The sequence below is a fragment of the Pollachius pollachius genome (genome assembly GCF_949987615.1).
Source record: "Pollachius pollachius genome assembly, chromosome: 16".
Taxonomy (NCBI): Eukaryota; Metazoa; Chordata; class Actinopteri; order Gadiformes; family Gadidae; genus Pollachius; species Pollachius pollachius.
The window spans coordinates 67,157-89,656 of NC_136949.1; the positions used below are offsets into that span (position 1 = coordinate 67,157).

Here is a 22,500-nt window from a genome sequence, read left to right on the forward strand (position 1 = left end):
GGTATGATTAGAGGTTAACTAACTTACTACTAGGGTATGGGTTAGGCGGTTGGTGTGTTTGCTATTTTAACTAACAGAGACCTTTATAACACACCCATCCACCCATTGTTGGTTCCCTAACTAACCGCCCCTCACTAACTAATGCTAACCCAAGGGTTAGTGTTTAGACTTTAACCAAACCTTTAACCAATGTCACCCAGTTTGTGTGTGGTTCGACATATGAACACATTCATGATTTATTGCCATCTCCTCACCACCACAATAAAGAAGATGAAACTGAGAGATACATTTTTTAATAAAATATTACATTCAAATAAAATATTAGGAAATACAGGCATGAAATAATAAAATATTACATTCAAATAAAATATTAGGAGATACAGGTCTGATTTAATAAAATATTACATTCAAATAAATCACTTTGCGTAGCAGTAGAAATCATGTACATCTCATTGTAATAGGATGAGTTTAAGTGCACTATTTGGGTGTTTGTGCACTTTATTGGGTTTTAGTGCACAACCTTGGGTTTAAGTGAACGACCTCTGGGTTTCAGTGCCCTACCTTGGGGTTAAGGAGCACACTAACTTGGGTTTCAGTTCACTGGCTTGTGGTTAGTGCATGACCTTGGGTTTTAATGCACAACCTTGGGGTTTTAGTGCACTACGTTGGGTAAAACTCAATCATTCGCAGATGTTTTCAAACTTAGGACTTGGTGGGCGTGTCACTTCCTGTGATTGCGCTGACTTCTGATTGGCAGAGAGAAGCTCTCCCACGTTACTGCAGTAGAGCAGCGAGCGCATCGGCCACTTCTGCAACAGACAGGAAGGAGAGGTTAGGAAACGTTCTGCCATGTTCCACATGTAGGATAGTCTGGTGCTGGAATGGTTCCATCTAATCCTTGGGAATGGTTGGTCTTAATTGGAAACAAGTCGAATCATTGGAAATGGCTTAACCAAAAATTTGGAATGGTTTGGTCTAATCATTGGAGAGGGTTCCATCTGAATTTTGTGAATGCTTCCATGGAAATATTGGAATGGTTGCATCAAAACATTTGGAGTGATTTTATCTAAATGTTAAGAATCGTTTTATGTAAACACTTGGAATAGTTCCATCTAAACACGGAATGGTGGACTACATAAAAAAAAAAAGAGCATTCACAATGGCGGGGAACAAGGGAACATCCAGCTAACTGGGAGCGGCTAGGAGTCAGGGGCTCAGGAAGCCCTGGGCGCCCTGGGGCTTCCTGAGCCCCTGCCGGTCCATCTGGACCTTTATGGTTAGGGCCCTAACCCTAACCCCCATGGCTAACCTCCCCCGGGGTGTTGGGGTGCGTTTGAAGCCCGCTGGGCTGACCTTAACGGGGTGGAGAGGCAGGCTGGGCTGGGAGGCTCCGCCCCTCTGCAGGGTGTCTGACAGCTGGGTGATGTAGTTGGTGGCCAGCAGCAGCACGTCCAGCTTGGACAGTTTGGTGTCTGGAGGGACCGAGGGCAGAGCCGCCTACTGGACCGGAGGAGCTGCTTTAATACTTATTAATATATACATGCATATATATATATATATATATATATATATATATATATATATATATATATACGCACATTCATATGAAATGTGTGTGTATGTATGTGCAGTACGTGTATGTGTATGTGTGTGTGTACCGGCTGTGTGTGTGTGTGTGCTTGTGTGTACCGGCAGTGTGTTTGCGTGTGTGTGTGTGTACCTGCATTGTGCTTGTGTATCTGCAGTGTGTTTGGGTGTGTGTGTGTGTTTCTACCTGCAGTGTGTGTGTGTGTGTATCTGCAGTGTGTATGTACCTGCAGTGTGTGTGTGTGTGTCTATATGTGTGTGTGCATGTGTACCTGCAGTGTGTGTGTGTTTGTTTGTGTGTACTTGCATTGTGTGTGTGTGTGTGTGTGTGTACCTGCAGTGTGTGTGTGTGTGTGCGTACCTGCAGTGTGTGTGTGTGTGTGTGTACCTGCAGTGTGTGTGTGTGTGTGTGTACCTGCAGTGTGTGTGTGTGTGTGTGTGTACCTGCAGTGTGTGTGTGTGTACCTGCAGTGTGTGTGTGTGTGTACCTGCAGGCTGTGGAAGGCCTGCCGCAGGTTGCGTACGCGGCTGCGCTCTCGCGCTGCGTTCTCCGGGGAGTGGTGGGACCGCAGACCCCGGGCCGCGACCCCAGACCCCTCTGGACCACCCAGGCCCCGCGGACCGGGACCAACATGGGACCTGGGCTCACTGTGGACCTGCAGCACAGGCTTCAACAGATGAGAGGGTTAGTGTTTATTGGTTGAGGAGAAGTCATTTTAATTTTAAACCTGCACTAAGTAACTGTTCCCGTTAGCGCCCTCTAGTGGTTTGAGTTGTAGGTAGAAGTGTTGTCTAAAAAGGTTGACGCTTCGTCAAGACATACGTTATTTACTACAAAAAGTGAGGCCGGGTTCCTCTGCGAGCATGGCCTCCAGCTAGGTAACACCGGGATGTTTTTAACCTGACCCTATTAAAAAACAACAACTGAGAAATCCCCAGGATGGATTGACTTGAATAGAGGTACAGCGTAGTATTGTTAGAGTAATGATTCCAAATCTCACTCAACACAAGTTCACAACCATGAAGAGCAAATTATAATTCTGGGTCAAGTCTCCGCCGTAGTGCCATCGGGGTCAGTGCCTCAGCAGCTCAACGCACAGAGCTCCTCTCCTCCACACATTAAACTAAACCTCTCTCCCTCATTTATAATAGTTTTTGCCATCTTCCTCCTCTTCCTCATCCATCTTGCATCCCATAATACTCTCAGCGCTTTGTCTGTTGTCTCTGACAGGTCAGACTGTTTTATGGTAAGAACACATTCTTGTACGTTCATCTCATTCCAGGTTTAACTCAACTTTTATTCCGATCGTGTTTAATTCAATTGTTAGAAATATAATATTTAATAGTAATTGCTGTAGTAGTAGTAGTAGTAGCAGCAGCAGTAGTGGTATATTATTATATGTAGAATAAGTAGTAGTATGTGTTTATATATGTAGTAGTAACATGTGTTAATACATGTAGTAGTAGTAGTATGTATTAACATATGTAGTAGTAGTATGTATTAATATATTTAGTAGTAGTATTATGTAATAATACGTGTAGTAGTAGTATGTATAAACACATGAAATAGTAGAATGTAAAAATATATGCTGAAGTAGTGGTATGTTTTCCTATATGTAGTAGTATGCATTAATACATGTAGTAGCAGTATGTATTAATGTAGTAGCAGTATGTATTAATGTAGTAGTAGTATGCATTAATACATGTAGTAGCAGTATGTATTAATATAGTAGCAGCAGTATGTATTAATATAGTAGTAGCAGTATGTATTAATGTAGTAGTAGTATGCATTAATACATGTAGTAGCAGTATGTATTAATGTAGTAGCAGTATGTATTAATGTAGTAGTAGTATGCATTAATACATGTAGTAGCAGTATGTATTAATGTAGTAGTAGTATGCATTAATACATGTAGTAGCGGTATGTATTAATGTAGTAGTAGTATGCATTAATACATGTAGTAGCAGTATGTATTAATATAGTAGCAGTATGTATTAATATAGTAGTAGCAGTATGTATTAATATAGTAGTAGCAGTATGTATTAATGTAGTAGTAGTATGCATTAATACATGTAGTAGCAGTATGTATTAATGTAGTAGTAGTATGCATTAATACATGTAGTAGCAGTATGTATTAATATAGTAGTAGCAGTATGTATTAATGTAGTAGTAGTATGCATTAATACATGTAGTAGCAGTATGTATTAATGTAGTAGTAGTATGCATTAATACATGTAGTAGCAGTATGTATTAATATAGTAGTAGCAGTATGTATTAATGTAGTAGTAGTATGCATTAATACATGTAGTAGCAGTATGTATTAATGTAGTAGTAGTATGCATTAATACATGTAGTAGCAGTATGTATTAATATAGTAGTAGCAGTATGTATTAATGTAGTAGTAGTATGCATTAATACATGTAGTAGCAGTATGTATTAATATAGTAGTAGCAGTATGTATTAATGTAGTAGTAGTATGCATTAATACATGTAGTAGCAGTCTGTATTAATGTAGTAGTAGTATGCATTAATACATGTAGTAGCAGTATGTATTAATATAGTAGTAGCAGTATGTATTAATGTAGTAGCAGTATGTATTAATGTAGTAGTAGTATGCATTAATACATGTAGTAGCAGTATGTATTAATATAGTAGTAGCAGTATGTATTAATGTAGTAGTAGTATGCATTAATACATGTAGTAGCAGTATGTATTAATATAGTAGTAGCAGTATGTATTAATGTAGTAGTAGTATGCATTAATACATGTAGTAGCAGTATGTATTAATGTAGTAGCAGTATGTATTAATGTAGTAGTAGTATGCATTAATACATGTAGTAGCAGTATGTATTAATGTAGTAGTAGTATGCATTAATACATGTAGTAGCAGTATGTATTAATATAGTAGTAGCAGTATGTATTAATGTAGTAGCAGTATGTATTAATGTAGTAGTAGTATGCATTAATACATGTAGTAGCAGTATGTATTAATATAGTAGTAGCAGTATGTATTAATGTAGTAGTAGTATGCATTAATACATGTTGTAGTAGTATGCATTAATACATGTAGTAGCAGTATGTATTAATATAGTAGTAGTATCATTAATACATGTAGTAGCAGTATGTATTAATACAGCAGTAGAACAGTAACAGCGTGTTGTTCAGTAGGTCCCTCCTGCAGTACCACTGGGGGCCCTGCAGGGGACTCACCCAGCTGGGGTGCTGGGTGAGTCCCCTGCAGTACCACTGGGGGCCCTGCAGGGGACTCACCCAGCTGGGGGGCTGGCGTAGCCGGCCGGGCCGGGGGGGTTTCTGCCGGCCCGCGTCCAGGCATGCGGTCCCGTGGACCCCCGAGATGGACATGAGGCCCTCCAGGGGCGTCTGCTCCATGGAGCCCGGTGGAGCCGGCCGATAGACCACTCCCCGGTCCGAGGGTCCGGTCCGAGGGTCCGGTCCGAGGGTCCGGTCCGAGGGGTCCGGTCCGAGGGTCCGGTCTGAGGGTCCGGTCTGAGGGTCTGGTCTGAGGGGTCCTACGAGATGTCCGGTCCGAGGGTCCGGTCCGAGGGGTCCGGTCCGAGGGTCCGGTCCGAGGGTCCGGTCCGAGGGGTCCGGTCTGAGGGGTCCTACGAGATGTCCGGTCCGAGGGTCCGGTCCGAGGGGTCCGGTCCGAGGGTCCGGTCCGAGGGTCCGGTCCGAGGGATCCTGTAGGCTGGGTCCTGGGGGGGGTCTGTCTCCAGGGGGGGGTCTGTCTCCTGGTTTCCTTGGGTCCAGGTCGTCACCGGAGCTTTTCCGGACCGGAACCACGTGGACACACTCTGCGTGTGATGGATCAGTCCTGGGTCTGGGTCGGAGGGTCCGTCTGCCTGTGGTAAGGGTCCCTGGTGAGGTCCTGGGTCCAACAGGAAGGTTCTGGACCCTGTTGGTGCCTCCTGGTCTCTGGATCTATCCTCAACTCATCAACACATGTTACTTAGATCCTTACAACTATCTTTACTCCTAGCATCTCTCCTCCCTTTTCGCTCTCTCCTCCCTTATTTCTCTCCTCCTCACCTTTTTCTCTCCTCCCTCCTCGCTCTCCTTTCTCTCCCTCTCTCTGGTGCTCTATGTCTCTCTTCCTCTCTCTCTCTCCTTATCGGGTGAGGTAATGTGGGGAACGTACAGTGGTCCTTATCTCCCGTCTGCTCGTCCAAATCCTCCCCTGGCAACGCAGAGAGAGAGAGAGTGAGAGAGTGAGAGAGACGAAGAGCGAGAGAGATGAAGAGCAAGAGGGGGAGAGAGAGAAAGAAGGAGAGAGAGAGGGATAGAGAGAGAGGGAGAGAGAGGGAGAGAGAGATGAAGAGCAAGAGGGGGAGAGAGAGAAAGAGGGAGAGAGAGAGGGATAGAGAGAGAGGGAGAGAGAGAAAGAGAGAGAGATGAAGAGCAAGAGGGGGGGAGAGAGGGAGAGATGCAGAGAGAGGGATAGAGAGAGAGAGAGAGAGAGGGGGGGGAGAGAGAGAGAGAGGGGGGGAGAGAGAGAGAGACAGAGAGAGAGAGAGAGAGAGGGGGGGAGAGAGAGAGCGAGGGAGAGAGAGAGAGAGAGAGGGGGGGGAGAGAGAGAGAAACAGAGAGAGACAGAGAGAGAGAGGGGAGGGGGAGAGAGAGAGAGACAGAGAGAGAGAGAGAGAGAGAGAGGGGGGGAGAGAGAGAGAGAGAGGGAGAGAGAGAGAGAGAGGAGGGGGGAGAGAGAGAGACAGAGAGAGAGAGAGAGGGGGGGGGGAGAGAGAGAGCGAGAGGGAGAGAGAGAGAGAGAGGGGGGGGGGGAGAGGGAGAGAGAGAGGGGGGGGAGAGAGAGAGAGAGAGGAGGGGGAGAGAGAGAGAGACAGAGAGAGAGAGAGAGAGAGAGAGGGGGGGAGAGAGAGAGAGACAGAGAGAGAGAGAGAGAGAGAGAGGGGGGGAGAGAGAGAGAGAGAGGGAGAGAGAGAGAGAGAGAGAGGGGGGGGGAGAGAGAGAGAGAGAGAGACAGAGAGAGAGAGGGAGACACAGATAGACAGACAGTTGGACCGGGGGTGAGCCGGGTCTGTCTGGGGGGGGCTGCTAGGCCATGGGGGCTTGGGAAACCGATGGGGGCGGGGTCTGCGCTAATGTTTGCGTGCTCATCCGTGTGTAGAGATTATTTGTGTGTGAATTCATCAGATATGTTCAGTGTGATTAATCCACTCGGTTCTTCAATTTGATTAATCTCTGTAATTCAAGGTATGAAGTTGAATGTAACTTTATTGAACATTAGCATAAGGCATGTCTGTTTCTTTGTTAGTCCCTGATGTGTGTGTGTGTTCATTGTGTACTGATGATACGGTTTGTGTGTTAAATGTGTACTGATGATTGTGTGTGTGTGTGTGAGTACTGAAACAAGCCAGGATCCATGTTTTTATTGATTTATTATCAATCAATAGATTTAAGCATAACAAAATTAACGATCTGTAAAAATCTGTAAACTAATACTTTTCCAAAATTCTATTTTATCTTATTGAAAAACTAAAACTAGGCTGCAAGCCCATGTAGCACTAGCATGGCAAGTGCTACATGGGCTAGCATGCTAGTTTTATTGTGTGTAAGCGTGTTCACATGACCTGCTATGACATGACCTGTGATAACATCAGTGCTCCAGCTCTTTCTGAACCCAAGCTCAACGGAAACGATCGGTTGGCCCCCAGTGAACTAAGAGTTTGGTGCCACCACTTTTAAGGCTATAAAAAACGAAAAATGTTTTATTTTCTGGGATAAAATGTAGTTTAAGTATTAACTGTCTACACTAGCAATTCATATTCATCTCTATTAATTAGCAGGTCAATTAACATTTTACTGTATTAATGAACTTAATATGATTTACTGTCGTTACATAAAAAGGTCCTTTAATATGTTAACGGGTAAATGTGTGAACTACCTCAATGCCTCCATCTCTTTTCATATTCTTTATCCCTGCTTATTTCTCTCTCTCTCTGTCTCCCTCCCTCTCCTCTTTCTCCCTCTCGCTCTCTTTCCACTTGTTCTCTCTCCCTCTACCGTCTTTATTTCCTCTTCTCGGTCATGCTGATGAAGGCCAGCAGGTCCTGGGCCATGAGGCCCGGCTCCTCCATGGCGGCGAAGTGTCCGCCGCGGGCCATGTGCGAGTAGGAGCGCAGGTTGTGGTACTTCTGCTTCACCCAGAGCCGGGGCGCGTGCATCAGCTCGTTGGGGAAGCAGGCCACGCCCGTGGGCACGTAGACCGGGACCCTGGAGGGAGAGGAGGGCCGTGAGGGACCAGGAACAGGAGGACCAGAGGAGGAGCAGGAGAACCAGGAGGACCAGGAGGACCAGAGGAGAACCGTTAGGTAGAGAGGAACCGTGAGGGACAGAGGAGGAGCAGAGAAGGACCAGGAGGAACAGAGGAGAACCGTTAGGTATAGAGGAACCGTGAGGTGGAGCACGAGGAGAAGAGGAGGAGGACAAGAGGAGGAGCAGGAGGACCAGAGGAGGACCAGGAGGACCAGAGGAGAACCAGGAGGACCAGAGGAGGTGCAGGAGGAGAAGAGGAGGACCAAAGGAGAACCAGGAGGACCAGAGGAGAACCAGAGGAGGAGCAGGAGAACCAGGAGGACCAGAGGAGGACCAGGAGGACCAGAGGAGAACCAAGAGGACCAGAGGAGGACCAGGAGGAGAAGAGGAGGAGGACCAGAGGAGGACCAGAGGAGGACCAGGAGGACCAGAGGAGGAGCAGGAGGAGAAGAGGAGGAGGACCAGAGGAGGACCAGAGGAGGACCAGGAGGACCAGAGGAGGACCAGGAGGAGGCGGTTGGGTGGGTGGACGGCCCCCAGGTGTCTGAGGACCTACTTGGTGTGAGGGGCCCCCAGCTGGCTGAAGTTCTCCTTGTAGAAGCGCATGGAGGACACGATGCAGCCGGACGTCCAGTAGATCATCACGTTGGTCAGCAGGTCGTCCAGAGAGAACTTCCTGAGGGACACGGGGGGGCTGCTATTACTACTGCTACAACATACTCTAACGTTTTCTCCGGTTCTAAGTTGTGCTTGGTTCCCACATGGTGAGTCTTCCAGGTTTTATCACGTTCTCTAAGGTTCTACAGTGTTCTAAAGGGTCCTCACCTGGTGAGTCCTCCAGGTTCTACAGTGAACTCTATAGTTCTATAACGTTCTCTATGGTTCTGCAGTGTACTCTATGGTTCTATAATGTTCTCTATGGTTCTACAGTGTTCTCTATGGTTCGATAACATTCTCTATGGTTCTACAGTGTTCTCTATGGTTCTATAATGTTCTCTATGGTTCTACAGTGTTCTCTATGGTTCGATAACATTCTCTATGGTTCTACAGTGTTCTCTATGGTTCGATAACATTCTTGATGGTTCTACAGTGAACTCTATGGTTCTATATGGTTTTACAGTGAACTCTATGGTTCTATAATGTTCTCTATGGTTCTACAGTGTTCTCTATGGTTCTATAATGTTCTCTATGGTTCTACAGTGTTCTAAAGGGGTCCCACCTGGTGAGCCCTCCGTCCTCCAGGTTCTTGAAGCTCTTGTCAGTCCAGGTGGAGAACTTCTCCAGGATGTACGCCGCCAGGCCAACCGGGGAGTCGTTCAGACCACGCCCTGAAACACAGAGCTGCCGTCAGAACCCTGGGCGAGAACCCTGCTCAGAACCCTGCTCAGAACCCTGGCTCAGAACCCTGGGAGAGAACACTGCTCAGAACCCTGCTCAGAACCCTGGGGGAGAACCCTGCTCAGAACCCTGGCTCAGAACAATGACCATAACCAACTTCCTGGTTCTTTGCGATTGGCTGATCCTCAGCCTCCTGGTACCGTGTGATTGGCTCTCACCGACGGTGTCCGGCTTGGTGGCCTGGATGTGCATGTATCCCGACTCCCGGACCGGCTCGAAGAACAGGTTCTCCTTGAGGGGGAAGATGCGCTGGAGGTCGAAGGGCGTGAAGCCGAACAGCGAGGGGAAGCGGTGGCCCAGCATCAACGAGGTCACCATGGCGACGCTGGGGCTGGTACTCGGGGCGAAGTTGATGTGCAGGCCCTTCACGGCCCTGCAGCGCCGGTGGGGGGCAAGGAGTTACACCCTGGCTGAACCAGCATCACTGTATAGGCAGGCGGCGTGTTTTTGTGCGTTTATGTGCTTGTATGTGTCTGCGTAAATGTGTGCGTGTGTGTGTGTTTGGAAATATGTGTTGTGTGTGCATTTATGGGTCAGTCTTTGTGTGGGCGCATCTAGGAGTATGCGTACGCGCTAGGGATGGAACTGGTTAACAATCAAATTAAAATGTGCTATTTGAAGTAACAGCCATTTCGCACGGCGCCAGCCGCCTGCGAGAGGCAGTGGCTGTAACGCGGCACGACCTGCGTTTGAATTGAAACACGAGGCGCTGACTGCAAGTTGACCGTGTGGAGAGAGCGGGCTCGAACGCCCACACTGGTCTGAGGTGGCGCGGACCTCGTTGAGACCCAGGGATTCACCAGGGGCCAATCGGAAGAGGGCAGCGTTAGGAGCTCATTTTAAACATTGCCGCGGCTCATTTAAGAAAATGACAGCTCCGAAGAGACGCCGCTTGTTTAGTTTGGAGGAGACGGAAAAACTAAGTTTGAGGGATAATTGTTTTCACTTCACACTAAAAGATCCTGGAATGAGATGGCTAACTGTAGTCTTATAGCGTTTAGTCTACTGTCCATAATAATTTAGAGCTCATATTCTCCGCCGCTCCCATACTGGAATAATTAAGACTTGAGGAGAAATTAAACAGTGGGCCAGAGACGTGGTGTCTGTCCAACTTCCAATAAGTCACCTCATCTGATCATCTTTTTGTGTGAAGTGAAACCAACACACACTCCACAGTCCACACTGAACCCAAACATTAACCGACAAGCGACAAGATTGATCGGTTAGCGTTGATTCGGTCAACCATCGGTCAAACGGTCATCGGTTAACATCCCTAATACGTGCGTGTATGCATGCGAGTTTGTATGTGAGTGCATGTGTTTGTGTTTGCATGTGTGTCTGTATGTGCGTGCATGCGTGTCTGTATGTGCGTGCATTTATTTGTGTGTGTGTGTGTGTGTGTGTGTGTGTGTGTGTGTGTGTGTGTGTGTGTGTAACAGTGTTTAACTGTGTGTGTGTGTGTGTGTGTAACAGTGTTTAACTCTGTGTGCGTGTGTGTGTGTGTGTGTGTATTTGTGTGTGTGTGTAAGTGTTTAACTCTGTGTGTGCATGTGTGTGTGTGTGTGTGTGTGTGTGTGTGTGTGTGTTTGTGTACTCAGACTCCAGCTGGGCCATGTTGGTGGTCACCAGCCCCCCCCAGTCGCCTCCATGGGCGTAGTACCGCTGGAAGCCCAGACGGCCCATCAGCTTGTGGAACACACGGGCCGCACACAGGGAGTCAAACCCTGTTACACACACACACACACACACAGAGTTAAACACTGTTACACACACACACACACACAGAGTTAAACACTGTTACACACACACACACACACACAGAGTTAAACACTGTTACACACACACACGCACACGCACACACACACACGCACACACACACACACACACACACACACATACACACACACGCACACACACACACACACACACACACACACACACACACACACACACACACACACACACACACACACACCTTTCTTGTGCGGCGCTCCAGAGAAGCCGTATCCGGGGAGGGAGGGGCAGATGACCTCCAGGTGGGGGCCGTCCGTGTTGCCGGGGGCGACGGCGGCGGTCAGCAGCGGGATCAGGCCGTAAAACTCGTAGAAGGAGCCAGGCCAGCCGTGCACCAGCACAATAGGCACCGTGCGCGCCCCCACAGGCAGGCTCTTGGGCTTCACGTGCACGTAGTGCACGTCGATACCTGGGGAGATGCACACACACACACAAATTGACCTCACTTCCTGTGACATCACTTCCTGGTTCAACACACTTCATTGAAAGGGGATGAGGTAATTGATGAGGGAATGTACACTCATTATGTAGGGAAGGTTAAAGGTTCTGTAGGGAAGGTTAAAGGGGACATATCATACCACCAGGTGTGAGTGTGATTAGCCATTACAAGCCGTTTTCAAAATGTGCAGCATTGTGACATCACAGGTGGGCGTGTCCATCTAGATGTGTGACAGATAGATGGACACGCCAACCTGTGATGTCACAATGCTGCACATTTTCAAACCTGCTTGTAATGGCTAATCACACTCACCCCTGGTGGTATGATTTGTCCCCTTTAAAGGTTCTGTAGGGAAGGTTAAAGGTTCTATATCTTCTATCCTTGCCATTGAGAAGTGGTGCGTGTATGCAACTCTGATTGACAGTCATGATGGATTCCTTGAACGAATCAGGAAAGAGATACCCTGATTGGTCAGAAATACGGTCAGGAGGGCCTCAAATGAAAATGGTGTGTGTGTTTGTGTGTGTGTGTGTGTGTGTGTGTGTGTGTGTGTGTGTGTGTGTGTGTGTGTGTGTGTGTGTGTCTGTGTGTGTGTGGTTCTGACCCTCGATGGTGGTCTTGTAGTGGGGGTACTGGTTGATCTTGTCCACCTGCCTCCTCCAGTCGAAATCCCGTCTCCAGTAGGACACCACCTTGGCCAGGCACTGGGAGTTCATCCCGTAGTGGAACTGGCTGTCCTCCAGCGAGGCAACTGGACGCGTGGCATCCAGCCTGCGGTACAGGTCCTGACAACAAGACACCTATCAGTAACACTGTCACTAACACACTTAAGCACCACACACATATCAGTACTTACACAAACACACAAACACACCATTTTCATGTGTGTTATGATTTGTTATGACCAGGTCCTCATAAAGCCTGTGTTATGATGTGTTATGACCAGGTCCTCATAAAGCCTGTGTTATGAACAGGTCCTCATAAAGCCTGTGTTATGAACAGGTCCTCATAAAGCCTGTGTTATGACCAGGTCCTCATAAAGCCTGTGGTATGATATGTTATGACCAGGCCCTCATAAAGCCTGTGTTATGACCAAGCCCTCATAAAGCCTGTGTTATGATGTGTTATGACCAGGCCCTCATAAAGCCTGTGTTATGAACAGGTCCTCATAAAGCCTGTGTTATGAACAGGTCCTCATAAAGCCTGTGTTATGACCAGGTCCTCATAAAGCCTGTGGTATGATATGTTATGACCAGGCCCTCATAAAGCCTGTGTTATGACCAGGCCCTCATAAAGCCTGTGTTATGATGTGTTATGACCAGGCCCTCATAAAGCCTGTGTTATGATCAAAGTTTCTGTTGTCCGGTAATTACCGGTCATTGACCGGAAAAAAATGAGGTGGACCAAAAATTCTAAATGTCTCCGGTCAGAATGACCAATGGAAATAATTCTCTCTACACAATTTGAATTGTGTTTGAATATGCTACAGTGGTCATTTGTTTAGCCAATTCATGTTAAACAATGAGGGTTTTGATTGACCCGATATTTCCCACCACTATCCTCGAGCCGGGTCGGGCAGGGCCTTTCCGGGCCTTTCCTTTGATTGAGCGTTTGTGGTTTTTTTTTATCATTGCTTTATTGGCCTAGAGGAGAAATCTATGCCATAAACAGAAATATTAAAGGCCTTTATTACACGGGTCTTCTCAATGCCGTGGAACGCTTTGTCACTTGCATGGGTAGTTAGTAGTCCGGTAACTTGTCAACCCCAGCGTCTTTGGTTGCTAATCGACGTCAACGTCTTTGGCAGACTATTTCACTGCTGATCAACACTACGAATGCTGGTAACGAATAAATTGTAAAAAGACACACCATGTGAAGTTATTTTTTCGTTTTGGCAAGTAGCCGTGCAATAAGCAGGATAATTTATAGAACGTCGCCGGTCATTATCGAAAATAAGCCCCTTCAGGGCGAAGCAACACACCTCCGCTGCGCGTCTGTGTCCTGTTCGCCTGTCGGGGCTTATTTTCCCAATAATGACCCGCGTTACACACTCATAAAGCCTGTGTTACGACCAGGTCCTCATAAAGCCTGTGTTACGACCAGGTCCTCATCAAGCCTGTGTTACGACCAGGTCCTCATCAAGCCTGTGTTATGACCAAGACCTCATAAAGCCTGTGTTACGACCAGGTCCTCATAAAGCCTGTGTTATGACCAGGACCTCATAAAGCCTGTGTTATGTCCAGGTCCTCATAAAACCTGTGGTATGATGCGCTATGACCAGGTCCTCATAAAGCCTGTGTTACGACCAGGTCCTCATAAAACTTGTGTCATGTCCAGGTCCTCATAAAGCCTGTGTTATGATGTGTTATGACCAGGCCCTCATAAAGCCTGTGTTACGAACAGGACCTCATAAAGCCTGTGTTACGACCAGGTCCTCATAAAGCCTGTGTTATGTGTTATGACCAGGCCCTCATAAAGCCTGTGTTATGAACAGGTCCTCATAAAGCCTGTGTTATGACCAGGTCTTCATAAAGCCTGTGATACAACCAGGTCCTCATAAAGCCTGTGTTATGACCAGGCCCTCATAAAGCCTGTGTTATGACCAGGTCCTCATAAAGCCTGTGTTACGACCAGGTCCTCATAAAGCCTGTGTTACGACCAGGTCCTCATAAAGCCTGTGTTACGACCAGGTCCTCATGAAGCCTGTGGTATGATGCGTTATGACCAGGTCCTCATAAAGCCTGTGTTATGACCAGGACCTCATGAAGCCTGTGTTACGACCAGGTCCTCATAAAGCCTGTGTTACGACCAGGTCCTCATAAAGCCTGTGGTATGATGCGTTATGACCAGGTCCTCATAAAGCCTGTGTTACGACCAGGTCCTCATAAAGCCTTTGTTACGACCAGGTCCTCATAAAGCCTGTTATGATGCGTTATGACCAGGTCCTCATAAAGCCTGTGTTACGACCAGGTCCTCATAAAGCCTGTGGTATGATGCGTTATGACCAGGTCCTCATAAAGCCTGTGTTATGACCAGGTCCTCATAAAGCCTGTGTTATGACCAGGCCCTCATAAAGCCTGTGTTACGACCAGGACCTCATAAAGCCTGTGTTACGACCAGGTCCTCATAAAGCCTGTGTTATGATGCGTTATGACCAGGTCCTCATAAAGCCTGTGTTACGACCAGGTCCTCATAAAGCCTGTGGTATGATGCGTTATGACCAGGTCCTCATAAAGCCTGTGTTATGACCAGGTCCTCATAAAGCCTGTGTTATGACCAGGCCCTCATAAAGCCTGTGTTATGATGCGTTATGTCAAGGTCCCACCTCCATCTCCTCCTGGCTGTGGCTGATGGTGAAGGGTCGGATGCTGTCGTCGTCTCCGCCCACCGGGGGCTCCCCCGCGCCCCACCATCCGTCCTCCGTCTTCAGCACCTTCCTCCTGGTCCGCCGGAACACCCAGTACACCAACGCCCCCATCACCACGGTTACCAGCACCTCTGACCACATGGTACTGGGGAGGGGTGGGGAGGAAGGGACACGTTTCACCGGCTAGAACCAAACCACTAGGACATATAAAGGAATATTCTATTGGTTGGCCGATAAATATATAGTGTGGGTTTTAACAGTCATAATCTGATAAAAGATATTATTGTGGCCCAGTAGTGACGCCTAAATGATTTGGGCTGGGCCCTGACCAACGGTTTGATAATCACTAAAGGTAAACAGTAAAACGATAAAGGTTCTGGGTTTGTACCCCAATGTTGACAGTCTAACCTATAGACATCCTAGCAGTTCTTCTCAACTAGAGTAGCCTCACTCCACATATGTCTTTAGTCATTAAGTATTCACCAAGTATTCACCAATATTGCATTAATCAGCCCTGCCTTCATGTGCTGTTAAAAACATTGCGTTAACTAAATGTTGCAGCAATTGCAGATAAAGAAAATTATATACTCAGCCATTGAAACATGGATTTACACTGAAACATTACTTAATTGATGGTCTTCCTTCTGAAGACTACGGTTTGGCATCTGCTCTGTGATCACTCAAAAGACCCCAACTGACCCTTAACAACCCCTTAACCGAGAATCACTGTCCTAGAGCAGGAAGACCCATAACCCCTTCCTGCTCCTTTATTGACCTGGAATCACTGTAAATCAGTTTGGATGAAGTGTCTGTTCAACAACCAAAGACTCATTACTAGCTAATGGGCCCAGATTTCCAGTCTGGGATTAATGCAGTGCGTCTAATCGCTTCCGATTAAATAGAAAAACATCATAACTGCACACAAACAGAGTGAGAGAGATAGCTCTCTCCCTCTGTCTACTACAGAACAGTAATAAGAAACTGCAAAGGCCAGAATGAGGACAGAGAGCAGTCAACAGTGGTTTAGATCAGACAGCATCAGAATAAATTCAACCCCCCGGGAGTTTGGCAGGATTACTTGGAGGTATTTGTGTCTGGTTCTTTGGAAAGCTTATGCAGATACAATTTGGTCACATGCTTAGATTATTTATTTAACACCCGTTAATGTCACGCTGAAAGTGGTACAACACACAGATTCTTATTGCCACAGTATGACAACATGATGTATTGAGTAGTGGAATTCAGGGTCTGTTTGGCGGATAATGATCTCACTGTCTGTATTAGTTTGGCCTGATGTCAAGCTCATTGTTATACATTATCTATAGTGCAACATCCTTACTTGTTCAGACGCATCTCTTCCGTGTTAGAGGGTTATTCTTTTACTTTGCAAAACCGAAAGGTAAATAGGTGAGCTTAGTCTACCAAAGAGACACATAGTAAGCAGTACAGTTGAGAGAACAGTTGCACGTATTTTAATTTAAGTTCATGTCCACCGCCAACAAATTGACCTGAAGACTTCCATTTGCAGATTTGTAAATACCATAAACATAACTGAACAATCCCATAAAAGCAATGGCGAATGGTATAATAAACATGTGTTTTGCCTCTTAATCCTGCAGTCCATTTGGGGAGGATAAGAGAACAATGAGCGGTATTGTGGCAGACTCTGCTCACCGCCCAGTATGGAAGTTATAGAGCCTACTGGTGTTTGATGAAGCAATGGGTGTAGAGCTGCAGCAGAAAGCTCTGCCACATGACCATGCATCAAATGTAACCTTTGATTCCTGCACAGAATCACGCATCAACGCATGCACACGCAAACACGCTGAAAAGTAACGCAACATTATCTTACAATACTTGATTGATTTACAAACTATCAACTGACTTTGACTTCGATTACACCTGTAATCTATTTATTACACTAACATTTTTGATCAATCCAATCAACGTTTCATTGCAAACATTGACATCCACGCCTGTTAAAACAGGCGGTTTGAACTCTTATTTACCTGCTTCACGTCCTCCAACAGCAGCGTGTAACAATGCACCCAGCTGCGGACCTGAGTTCCCAGTGGTTAAGAGCCGAGTTCCCTCCAAGATACCAGAGTTCCCAGTGGCCAAGACCAGAGTTCCCAGTGGCTGTGGTTAATGGTCCCAAACAAAGTTCACAACGACGGGTCATGAGCTGCGAGATCTGAATTCGTGTCCTTATTGGTCTAATCCAGACACGTGATTCCTTCTCCTTCGCTAAATTATATTAGGAATTAATATTTAATTGCTTAGTTTGCAGGATTATGTAGTTGATGTGATAATATGATTACAATCCCGCAACACACAACGATAATCATATGCAAAAGGCGATTAAAACATGCAAATACACGTTTTACCGTATTCCATTATCGGTCTAATTTAACGTTTTCCACTGGGTTGCAGGGGTGAATAAACTTCAGGGATTGGGAAGTAATCCAACATTCAGTGTTGGTTCAATTTGTTGTTTATCAGATTATAACCGGATGTAGCAAAGTGTGACGCGTCAGGACAATGTTAGTACATGACCGCTAGAGGGCAGTCTTTTATTAACCCTATAATGCCCAATGAGGTTCCCATTGCGGTTTGTGTTGATCAAACCGGTACACTGACTGCTATTTATACTGGGACAGAGCTTGGTAGTAGGAGAGTGTGTCACACACAAAAAACACACACAAACCCGAGAAACCATAACAGCTTCCCAGTAACGCTCGCTAGGAAAAACAAAACACATCTCCGGAGTAAATAAAAGTTTATTGAATATGAAATACTTTTTTTTAAAGTAGACAAAATCGTGCCCGATGTGGGCATGTTGCCCAGGGGTACGAGACGTCTGGGCACGTGATCACAGCCCGACACATGATTATTGGCCATCACAACTAAAAAAAAAACATAACCACTGATAAAAAAAACTGTAAAACAAAAAACTGGACGCAAACGGAGAGCTGAGGCCGTGTGTTTAGAAATGATCAAATAATCAGAAGACTCTTTCCTCAGGAGGGTGGGGTCCCTCCCGTCACAGGGGTCAGGGGTCGCAGCTGGGGGTCCGCTACAGGCCCCGCCCTCCATCACTGTTTAAAAATAATAAATAACGACCTTTCAACAGAGGACCCGCGCTGAACTCTGACCCCCTGCTCTTCATCAACACTCCTCATCCTCCAACTCCTTCTCCCCCCCAACCCGGGACAGTCTGCCCCCCCACCACACAAATCAGTCCAAGGTTTAGTTTCCGTGGGAAACCATCAGTCCGTTTCCATGGCGCTGCTGTGCGTCTCCTTGGAGACCATGAGCCTCATGAGTTTGCCGTGGAGCTTCTCCATCTTCTTCACGTCCTGGGCCTGGTCCGTCTTGTACTGCAGACACTGGGGGGACAGAGCGGGGTCAGACGGCACGAGAGAGCACAACCCGACCTCTTAAAGCCCTCCCACCCCCTCTTAAGCACTCATTGTATGTTGTACGTCCTGGCATTTAAAGATAGTACTAAGCATTGTGTAGCGTCTTATCCTTACTATCTATATCATGTTATGGTATCTCTGTTGTATAAAGGGAATGAGTTAACCTAAAAAGGGTTTGTAATAAGAGCAGTTTATAAAAACACTACATCCATAGGGACATCATTTAATATGTGATATAATGATCTAACAATTGTTAGTGCTTGGTACTTGGTTTTATGAACATCCTTACTGTACCGCTAGCAATATATTGTTTCTCTTTCTTCTGACAAATGTACTTATTGTAAGTCTCTTGACTAAAAGAGTCTTCTAAATGCCCTCAATGTAATTGTTAAAGCCTTCTGGAGTGATGCCTTGTCAACGCTTATTGTGAACTGTCACAATTCGGATTCAATAACAGCACGCTGCCCAATACAGTTTTCCATTCGAGATGTATTTTTCGTTTGAGTAAATTATATCACAGATATATCCTAATCAACCATGCAGGAGGGATCCCCCACTCAGCGTTCCTTCTCAATACCTCTTCCTTTCTAATTAATGGAGTTTAACCCTCTGGGGGGCTAGAGTTAGGGGGGTGTCATACATATATAGCCTGTTAAGCCCTTTGAGACTCTAACTGTGACTTGTGTCATTCAGTGAATTGAATTGATATATGCATGTATTTTCATAAAAGGCCTACGAACAGCTGTCGGATTATAAAGTTTAGACGTTCATTAGTTCTGAAGCAAATTTGAAGCACAACTTTCAGAAATACACATAGCTTGTTTTTTAAGCACGGCTACCAATACACACAACACAACAATACACACAAAATCCTTAGGGATCATCATCATAAGGTCAATGGGGTTGAGTGATCACATACCACCGCGTCGTCAGTCACTTTGATGCACAGGTTCCCGTCACAGTGTCGGTACTTCAGAACCACCCGGACCTGAAATAGGGACGTTCACACCTCAGGTTAACCTTCTGTTCAACAATCACGAACAGGAACCATCTCAAAACGGAGCCTTATCCGAGACCCAGAGTCTAGCCCTGTTGGTGGCGTGCGGCGGGGCTAGCCCGTTAGCACGTTTAGCTTCACCTTCATGGGCTCCGTCAGGTAGAGCTTCTCGGCGGCGCGGGAGAACTCCTCCCAGGTCTGGAAGTACGGCATGGTCCTCGGGAACACCTCTGCGAAGCACGATCCTCTACAGTTAGTGAAACTATGAATTAAATCGGTCTGTTTTCGGAGCGGTTCTCTGCTGCGCTTCGCTCACTCGGGACCACCAGAGGAACACCGTCCACATCAGCAGCGTAAGAGCGACCAATCATGTGGAGGAGCAGCAGTGACGACATCCAATCGGAATAAAGCGGGACGAAATCGCCCTCACACACAACCACTTCCGGTTCGTGTCTTCAAAACAAGAATATGGTGTCTTGTGCGGTGCGAGGAAAACTTAAACTAGAATGTCGATTTCCATATTTTAGATTTAATTGTTAAACCTTTTCTTAAGTCTGCATCAAATGTATTTCTCTGTGGATTATTCTACTTATTTCCTCTATCCAACTCATTGCCCTTTTACTCTGAAATTCTCCCGCCCCGGAGCCAGGTGTAATATTAGACAGCGCTCCCTGGTGGTTCCTCGATGGAAGCACAGGGGTTTCGGAGTACAGAGTTAATTTTTACGGTTTAATACAATTTATAAGGTTATTATATCCCTACAACAAGCGAATTTAAGAAGTTTTATAATAAATCCTAAGAACTACCACTATTACTTCCTATTCATGCTCTTTCCGTGCAGTGGTAGTTTAGGACAAGGGAGGTTCATCATATCTAGTGATAATATTAGTGTCATCACGTTTCCTGGACACTAGGTGGCAGCAGCAACATAAATTATTTAAAGCCTGATTATAAAGTTGTCTCCCGGGTGAATGAGGTGAATGACCTGTCATGTCTTTCATTAATAAAGCATGAATGGTATCTCTTATTTTCAGTCTCGAAACTGAAAGGGTGCGTGAGTCTGTCAGACAGAAGCAGGCCTTACTAGACCGTCTTGTTTGGTGGGTTTCTGCGGTCGTATAGTCTAACGTGTCAGATGATTAATGAGTCAGATATAGTGTCGACACAGCAGGTTCTACAACAACATTCAAACCTTGGGGGGGGGGGGGGGTGATGTCATGGATTCAGGGTCGTTAAATACATTTAATTGACGGTTGGGAGAGACATGACGTCATGCTATTATAAAGGAGGAGCTGTTGATGAAGTTAGTTTTTTTTACAGTTGGATGTCAAATCACAATGTTAAATAGCAATGCTGTTTTTTCTAAGTGCTTTGTTGAATATGTTATAGAATATTGCATTTTATAAAAGTTCACACCTTCAAATAAAATAAAACGCTCGCCTTAGAGAGAGGGTCACTATTCTGACTCTGTTTTTTCAGTGCTACTTTATTTCTATTCTCATCTCTGTTAGAGGTGAGACTATACAGTGGCTCTTCACACGTCAAGTACTCTGGGTTCCCTGAGGTGTTTGGATGGAAACTGCTGCCTTGGAAGGGTGGTATGAAGCAAGAGCAGTTTATAAACACCCTACATCCATAGTCATATCATTAAATATGTGATGTGCCTAACAATTGGTAGTGCTTGCCAATTGGTTCTATGAACATCCTCAATGTGCTGACAGAAATATATATTGTTGTTTCTTTTCCTTCTGACAAATGTACTTATTGTAAATCACTTTGGATAAAAGCGTCTGCTAAATGCCCTAAATGTAAATGTAAATATGATGTGATATTGATATGTTAGGCTCGACTTCAGTTATGTAGACTAGCCTACAAGCCTAGACTATATTCTATGGAAAGTTGTCGGTTGTGTTATGTGCTCAACGGTTCGACCACAACGCTTCACATCTCTGACGATCAAACTATTTTTCTCACATCCCAGCGGGGAGGAGATCGGGAGGGGTTGTCAGGGGCAACCGCTACGTCCTCTGCGTGCCACACGTCCGCGTGAAAAAACCGTTGCGTCACCAGAGCGTCGGAGCGGCAGCAGAGCGGCGAGAGCGGCGCGGCGGACCAGACCCCACAAGCTGGAAGCAGCACACCGCGTCTCTCCGCTCGACCACCGCACCGCACTCGCGTCAGCACCGCGGCGACGTCGCGTCCAGACCATGTAGCGGGCGAGACCGTGGGCTACTTTTATTTTCTTTTTCATTTCTTTATTTTACTTTTAGCGCCAGAGTCCGCGTCGCCCCAGCGGCGTCCCGTCGGTCGACGCGCCGAGCGGACAACTTTCTGAACTGAAGAACCGAGTCGCCAGCAGCCAGCCCACCGCCATGAGGTAAGACGGCTTCAAACACTCAGCACCGCTTCGGTCGGGGGTCCTTGACCGGACCGGGGGGGATTCGATTTGGTTTCGGGGTGTTGGATCCGGTGTCAGACCAGTTCCGTTACATTGTAGGGGGACAGAAATACCCGGTTGAATGTGCATCTTCAGCGGTTTACCGAGAACCGCAGTGCTCCCCCCGGCTGCTTACTGGACGAAACCCTATCCGCCTGTCGGTCCGGACCCGGTCCGGTGGGACCCTAGGACCCCCCGACACAGGGTGGACCCCGGGGGTCGAGATCACACGGCGGTGCGTGGGAGAGGACCTTCCACGCACGCGGGCGCAAACAAACACACGCGCGCGCGCAGCCACGCAGTGTTTGAACGTTGCAAGGCAGTGTACGTGCATTGGTTGGTAATGGCGTTTGCTCTTTTATTCGTGCGCCCTCGCTGCTAAACGGATTATCCCTCAGCTCCGATGGTTGCATCTCTTATTATTATGGGATAGGATTTATTCTGATGCCTCACGAGCGGACTTCTCGTGAAGAGGGTTTGAGGTTCTCGGGAGGGACCGATGGATGTTTACCATGCATTGCACGGGAGCGTGCACGCGTAGAGTGCCCGGTAGCAGATGTGTGGAGGGTTCTGCCGGGTAGGCTGCTTCTCCTTCCCCGGGCGGGGAGAGGGGAGAGGGGAGAGGGGAGAGGGGAGAGGTCCGCGCTGAGGTCGCTGCGTGGCGGTCCGGACGCTGCAGTGGTGAGACCGAAGTTACGCAACAGGAGGCTTTGTTCCTCAGATGGAGCTCCGAGTGCTCACAGATTGAACTGTCCCCTGTTCTC

The 22,500-nt window shown here is 46.8% G+C and overlaps 4 protein-coding genes across 4 annotated transcripts in view; 1 reads left to right on the top strand and 3 right to left on the bottom strand.

Moving 5' to 3' along the window:
* Positions 1-669: 669 nt before the first annotated feature.
* On the bottom strand, positions 670-4,978 carry LOC307088271 (transcription factor 23-like; the record flags this gene model as incomplete). The annotated part of the gene is made up of 4 exons (XM_079754121.1): positions 670-809; positions 1,354-1,497; positions 2,076-2,255; positions 4,799-4,978. The coding sequence occupies 4 exons, from the start codon at positions 4,976-4,978 to the stop codon at positions 681-683; spliced, it is 633 nt and encodes a 210-aa protein (XP_079610247.1). The 3' UTR covers positions 670-680.
* A 2,008-nt stretch (positions 4,979-6,986) lies between these two features.
* ephx1 (epoxide hydrolase 1, microsomal (xenobiotic)) lies at positions 6,987-17,382 on the bottom strand. The gene is made up of 10 exons (XM_079753102.1): positions 17,268-17,382; positions 16,890-17,019; positions 14,839-15,025; positions 12,118-12,298; positions 11,256-11,483; positions 10,875-11,004; positions 9,439-9,653; positions 9,102-9,210; positions 8,439-8,558; positions 6,987-7,840 (listed from the first exon to the last, which is right to left on the bottom strand). The coding sequence occupies exons 3-10, from the start codon at positions 15,019-15,021 to the stop codon at positions 7,636-7,638; spliced, it is 1,371 nt and encodes a 456-aa protein (XP_079609228.1). The 5' UTR covers positions 15,022-15,025; positions 16,890-17,019; positions 17,268-17,382; the 3' UTR covers positions 6,987-7,635.
* Positions 17,383-17,642: 260 nt separating this feature from the next.
* Positions 17,643-19,630, bottom strand: srp9 (signal recognition particle 9). Its single transcript, XM_079753165.1, has 3 exons — positions 19,441-19,630; positions 19,222-19,290; positions 17,643-18,269 (listed from the first exon to the last, which is right to left on the bottom strand). Exons 1-3 carry the CDS (start codon positions 19,510-19,512, stop codon positions 18,150-18,152), a joined length of 261 nt encoding a protein of 86 aa, XP_079609291.1. The 5' UTR covers positions 19,513-19,630; the 3' UTR covers positions 17,643-18,149.
* A 1,744-nt stretch (positions 19,631-21,374) lies between these two features.
* The window catches only part of enah (ENAH actin regulator), a 46,317-nt gene continuing 45,191 nt past the window's right edge, over positions 21,375-22,500 (top strand). Inside the window, exon 1 of the mRNA XM_079754129.1 lies at positions 21,375-21,676. Coding sequence (XP_079610255.1) covers positions 21,672-21,676 — 5 coding nt within the window. The 5' untranslated portion in view covers positions 21,375-21,671. The remainder of the gene's footprint in view (positions 21,677-22,500) is intronic.